The following is a 6000-nucleotide window of genomic DNA, read 5'->3' as shown; positions in this document are numbered from 1 at the left end:
TCTGAGGGATGAGGTGGGAGCTGGGGGACCCACAACGTGCATCCAGCCAGGCCTCATGTCTGCAGGCCTCAGTTCCTCTACTGTGAGGTGAAAACAGAGGGCATAATCACGCCTTCTCTTCTGAGGGTGGTCGAGCGTCATTGCGGGAAGTGGTTGGGGGGAAATGGAGAGAATGATGCTCTGCTTGTCCGTGGAGGCTGAAAGGGGAGAACTGAGCCGAACGGCATCAGAGGGGGCCTTTCCCCACTTCTTGGCTTGCCACCTCTTGCAGGTCCTGAAGGCCTAGTAGCCCGCGAGATGCCGGGTCTGCTGAACCAGATCACAGGGGCTGCCTTGCCCCTCACCTCGTCTGACGTCACCTCCTTCGTCAGCGGTTATGCTCTGGGGCTCACCGCTTCCCTCACCTATGGCAACCTGGAAGCCCAGCCTTTCCAGGGTAAGGGTCCCTGCAGGCACTCCCCCAGGGCCACAGGTATGCTGAATCCCCCATCCTGACAATCATCAGCCAACTGACATCAGACAAGTCTCGTCACCTTTCTGAGCCTCGGTTTACCCGCCTGCAAAGTAGGAATACCATTTCTGCCCAACAGGTCTTAAAGCTGGGGGCAAGTCATGTCAGGATTTGAACCCAGGTTTGGGCTCCACCCCAGCCCTGTCCCAGCCCTACTGACGTCCACAAATCACGCCCACCAGTCAGATAGTCAGTTCTCCACATCCCCCAGGGAGTCTCACAGGAGGAGAGGTATCCGGACTCACTGGAAGCCAGGAGCTCCCAGTGCTAAGCGTGGCTCTTGTCCCCGTGACCTTGGGGAAGCTGCAGTCCTTCGCGACATCAGGATGCTCCCGTGTTTGTCTGGATGCCAGGGTTTGAGGGAGAAGCAGATGAGGTAATGCGTGAGGAAGGGCAGCGTGGAATGGAAAACAGTCTGCGAATGTGAGTCATCAGTGTTCGGCAGTCAGGAGTGTGTACCGACGTTCCCCTGCGAGAGCTGTTTGTAAATTGTGCTCTTGTCTTTGCATGTAAGGAAGGGAGTTACTGGAAGCCTGGCCAGGAAGGTCCTGTATAAATGATAGTTACACTTCACATCCCTTCTCATCCACAGTGATGGGGGCCTCCTGACTCCCAAACTTCACCTCTTGGGGCACCAACCCTCCAACCTGACCTGAGTGTCTGAAATCCTTTGAGTTCCCAAAAGAAACCTACAAGGGAAACTTTCCTCCCCAAAGAAATCTTCCAGGCAGAACAAAGATCAGGTCCCTCTGTTTCAGGAAACCTACAGAGGACAGCTTAATGTGAGGCTGATGGGGAACCTAAGAGACTATATTACTTGAACAGCTGTAAGACAGTCCTTCAGCTTTCCAAGTGTGGGAAAACCAGTGCCCCCATTTTACAGATGAGGAGACTGAGGCTCAGAGGGATGGGAAACTGGGATTTATGGAGAGCTCGCCATGGTCCTGGCCCTGTGCTGCCCCCGGGTTAGCGGGCTAATTAAATGAGATAAGACCTCGGTCCTCCGAGCGTGCTCCCCCAGCCATCGGCATCACCCAGAGCTGGTTGGAAACGCAGAATCTTGGGCCCTGCCCCAGAGCTACTAAATCAGAATCTGCGTTTTAACCAGACCCGCTCCCTCCCCCAGGTGACTCGTGTTTTCTCAAAGTGTAAGAAGCGCTGCACTGAGGCATGAAAACGTAGCACGCACACCGTGGGGGATGGAGCTTAGTAAACGGTGGGCATTCCTCCCAGTTTCATAAGGACCCTGAGTTTGACTCCATCATCCCCATTTTCAGACGGGGCTCCGAGGTTTCGAGATGCTGAATGTCACCAGGCTGGGGCAGCGGGCAGGGCTCAGATTAGAACCCTAGTCCTCTTCCTCCGAAGACCAGCTCCTGGGCACCACGGGTGATAATCCACCACACAGAAGTGTCTTGTTAGGCCCACACAACAGGTCACATAGAAATCCAGATTGCCGCTCTCTCTTGAGAAATCAGAAACCCTGGCCACACCAGCGGAGCCAGAAGGATGGCGGAATCTAAAACCTGGGGTGAAGGTGGAGGCGGATGCTCTGGGGAGGAGGTAGTCAGGACATTTCTCAGAGGCCCAGGGTCCACATAGGCATCCGCATGGGCGCCCCCTTCTCCCAAAGATGCAGCAGAGACCAGCCCCAGGCCAGGGCCACCGGGGGCGGATCTTGGCGCCCGCCCCGCGGTGAGTGCAGCTCCTGAAGCGGGTGGATGAGGCTGCCTGTTTTAGAGGTTCGGTCTCTTCATTCTCTTTTCTACTCCCTGGGGCCGCGAGGGTGGGGCAGGTGGGCAGAGTACTGGGTGGCGTGGTGAGCTTGCAGCTCGGTGCAGAGTGAGAGGTGGCTGGGACGGGGGAGCAGCGCCCCTGTACTACCCCGCCACTGATGTGGAGCCTGCCACTCTACGCGTCCTGTCCAGCCCTAGAGCCGGGGGGCGCCCAGCCCGAGGCCCCTCGGGAGCCCTCTAAGTGGCATGAATGCCACGGTGCCCTCACACGGCAGGCCAGGGGCTCTGGTTCCATGCCAGGGGGGCGGGCATGCCGAGCGGCACTGGGTCACCCCATGACCCTGGGCCCTGCTCTGCCAGGCCTCTTCGTGTACCCCCTGGACGAGTACACCACGGTGATCGGCTTTGAGGCGGTCATCGGGGACCGCGTTGTGACGGTACAGATCAAGGACAAAGCCAAAATAGAGGGCGGCCACTTTGAGGCTACCGGCATTCGAGCTGCGACCGTCGCAGGTAAGAGGGCTGGAGGGGCTGTGGCAGGGCCTGGTCGTGGCTGGAGTCTCGCCAGACCGAAAGGGGAGCAGTGGGATCGCGTAGAGAGAGCACTGTGCTAGGAGTCGGGAATCCTGTGTGACCGTGGCCCAGTAATTAACCTCTCTGAACTTCACCTTACTGTCTGTAAAACGGGCAATTGTCTCTCCTCTCACTTGGGAAGAGTGGTAAGGGTCAAAGAGGCAAGCGAAGGGTATTTAAGACATCTCTAACAACCAGAAAGGCATATTATCATTTAAGCTCAGAGGCTGTAGAATGAGGCATACCGGGATTTGACTGCCAGTCCTGTTGCTTGCAAGCTTAGATAAGAAATGAAGACTTGCTTTGTAAAATGTAACTAATAGTCCATTGAAATCTCGACAAAGAGCGCGCAGAACGCTCATCACTGTCACTGATGCAGAGTCGGTACTCACACAACGGCCGTGGGTTCCTGCTGTGGAGGATACTGAGGCTCAGAGGGGGAGTGCCCAGCCCAAGGTCACAGAGCATGCTAGTGGCAGAGCCAAGGCTTGCGTCCAGACCAAGGATCCTAAGATATAAAAGATTCTCACTATTGGGTCTGTGATGGAAATGAAGTTTCTTCACCTGATCATCGATGTTCAAGAATCTTTGAACACCCATGCTGTGTAAGATGTAAAGTTGCCCCCCAAGAGTTTAGGACTTACCGCAGCCTGGGAGAATCGCCAGGGCATGCCAGGGAGTGACTGCGAGAGGAAGTTGAACGTGGCCATGCCCAAAACGGTCCAGGTCATGTCAGAGGAGGAAAAGAAGGGGCCACACTGGGACCAGGGAGGTTTTCGTGGAGGGGTTGGGTGGGTGGATAAGATGGGCTAAGAAATAATGAGGGATGGGCCTTTCAGATGAAAAGAAACAGCACGGATTCTGAGGGAGGCGAGACGTTCCAGAGTAAATCCTAGGGGCACATAGTCTGAAGATGGAGATGCGACCCTCCATCGGGGTGAGTGGGTCCCAGCCTCCCACGCCCGGCAGCGCACAGAGCAGAGCACACAGGCTGGGCGCCAGACCCACGTAGGTGCAGATCCTGGTTCAAGAAATTAGTTCTTTGTTGAATAACTTGAACTCATTACACCCCCACGCTGAGCCTCAGTTTTCCCATCAGCGCACAAGCTCCTCTAACCCAACACGCAGCAAGCTTAGAGGGGATGAGAGAGAAGGGGCTCATGGCCCCTGACTCCAGGCCTGGCACGTAGGAACCACTCTGCAAATGTTCCATTATCCCTCCTTCCTGCCAACCAGGAAAGGTGGCTCTGGATGAGGATTTGGAGCGGATCCTCTTTGTGGTCAACCTGGGGACCATCGCCCCGATGGAGAATGTCACCGTGTTCGTCAGCACCTCCTCGGAGCTCCCGACGCTGCCCAGCGGGGCTGTGCAGGTCCAGCTGCCTGCTGTCTGTGCCCCGACCGTGCCCCAGTTCTGCACGGAGAGCACCGGCTCCCCCAGCCAGCAGGTCCACGGGTGAGGAGCCCTGCCAGATAAGGCCAGGGTCGTGGAGTGGGGGGTCAAGGTGTGGGGGAAGATAGAGGATATGCCGAGATGCTAAGCTCTGTAGCTGCCACCTCTCGAAGACTGTCAAAGAATCTCCCTGAAATGCCTGATGTTGGTACTGATCAGAAGTGTTGGAATTGGGATCAGAATATCCAGGCTTTATACTTAAATGCACTCAAGAGGCATTTTTGGAGCACCTACTATGTGCTAGTGGAGAAGGAAATGGCAACCCATTCCAGTATTCTCGCTTGGAGAGTCCCAGGGACAGAGGAGACTGGCGGGCTGCAGTCCATGGGGTCCCAAAGCGCCAGACACGACTGACACGGCTTAGCACGCGCGACGTGCTAGACACTGGGGGCTGTTAGGAGCACAGAGGGCACAAACGCACACGGTTCCTGACCTTTTCGGAACTTGGTGGGAGAGATCATTATCCAGCCGATAACACAACTAATGTGAACTGTTTGTGAACTTGCGCGCGTAATCAATTATGCGAAAGTGCAATGGAAGAGACGTTCATTGGCTAAGAATGTATAAGAGGGACCCAACCCCTGGCGGTCCAGGGGCCAGGTCAGTTTTCTCGGAGGAGTGAAATGTCAGCTGAGGGCTGAGCCAGGAGGCAGACAGATGAGGCACAGGGAGAAACGTTCCTAGAGGTGGAGCGGCAGGGGCAGAGACCCTGAGGCAGCAGGGACGGGGCCCGAGAGAGGAACTGAGGCACAGGTGATACGAGATGAGGCTGCAGAGATGCAGGACACCCTGCGGCCCTGGCCAGCTCTGCATTGCTCCCCAGAGCAATAAGGAGCCACTAACAACGGTTCTCAACAGGGTCGGGTAGGACATTGCAGCAGTCTCTCTGCACTCTCCCCGGCGGTGCGGAGGAGGGCAAAGGGGGCCACAGCCTGAGGCACCTGCAGCTGAGATCAGGGATCTTCCTAGTTCCCCACCTGTGGACCCGGGGGACCAGCGCCTCCTCCACAGGGAGAGAGGAAGCCCGGTTTAAGAGGCCTGCTGCGTACAGGAGATACCTTTTGAGGCAGCTTATCATTTGGTCTCCCCTGGTGGCGCAGCGGTAAAGAACCCGCCTGCCAATGCAGGAGACGTGGGTTCAATCCCTGGGTCAGGAAGATCCCCTGGAGGAGGAAATGGCAACCCACTCCAGCATTCTTGCCTGGGAAATCCCATGGACAGGGGAACCCGGCGGGTTACAGTCCATGGGGTAGCAAAGAGTCAGACATGATTTAGTGACTAAACAACAAACTCCTTAACTCCCCCTCCCCTACTCTTGTCCTGAATCTTTGAGTCAAGTTGAAATCTGGGAAGATATAAACACTGTACATATCCAGGAGTTTCATACACATACTCTGCAGGGCTCTGGGGACAGCTGGGAGCACGTGCCCACTGGGTCACAGAGGACAATGTCAACAGACTGCTAGACACCACAGGTTAAAGGGATGATCCATGGCTAGGCTGGGAAAGGGAGGAGGAGAAGGGGATGACAGAGGATGAGATGGCTAGATGGCATCACCAACTCAATGGACATGAGTTTGGGTAAACTCCAGGAGTTGGTGATGGACAGGGAGGCCTGGCGCACTGCAGTCCATGGGATTGCAAAGATTCGGACACGACAGAGCGACTGAACTGAACTGATGGCCAGGCTGGAGGGGAGAGGTTACTGCCGCCTCCCATAAGGGGCC

At 56.1% G+C, this 6000-nt stretch overlaps 1 protein-coding gene across 1 annotated transcript in view; it reads left to right on the top strand.

Annotated features, from left to right (window-relative positions):
* Window positions 1-297: 297 nt before the first annotated feature.
* The window catches only part of VWA5B1 (von Willebrand factor A domain containing 5B1), a 47088-nt gene continuing 41385 nt past the window's right edge, over window positions 298-6000 (top strand). Inside the window, exons 1-3 of the mRNA XM_069573789.1 lie at window positions 298-436; window positions 2608-2760; window positions 4057-4276. Of these exons, the coding sequence (XP_069429890.1) occupies window positions 298-436; window positions 2608-2760; window positions 4057-4276 (512 nt within the window). The remainder of the gene's footprint in view (window positions 437-2607; window positions 2761-4056; window positions 4277-6000) is intronic.

This window comes from Ovis canadensis, chromosome 2, assembly GCF_042477335.2.
Source record: "Ovis canadensis isolate MfBH-ARS-UI-01 breed Bighorn chromosome 2, ARS-UI_OviCan_v2, whole genome shotgun sequence".
Lineage (NCBI taxonomy): Eukaryota > Metazoa > Chordata > Mammalia > Artiodactyla > Bovidae > Ovis > Ovis canadensis.
Note: the sequence above shows the minus strand (reverse complement) of the source record. Positions and strands in the feature narration are given on the sequence as shown.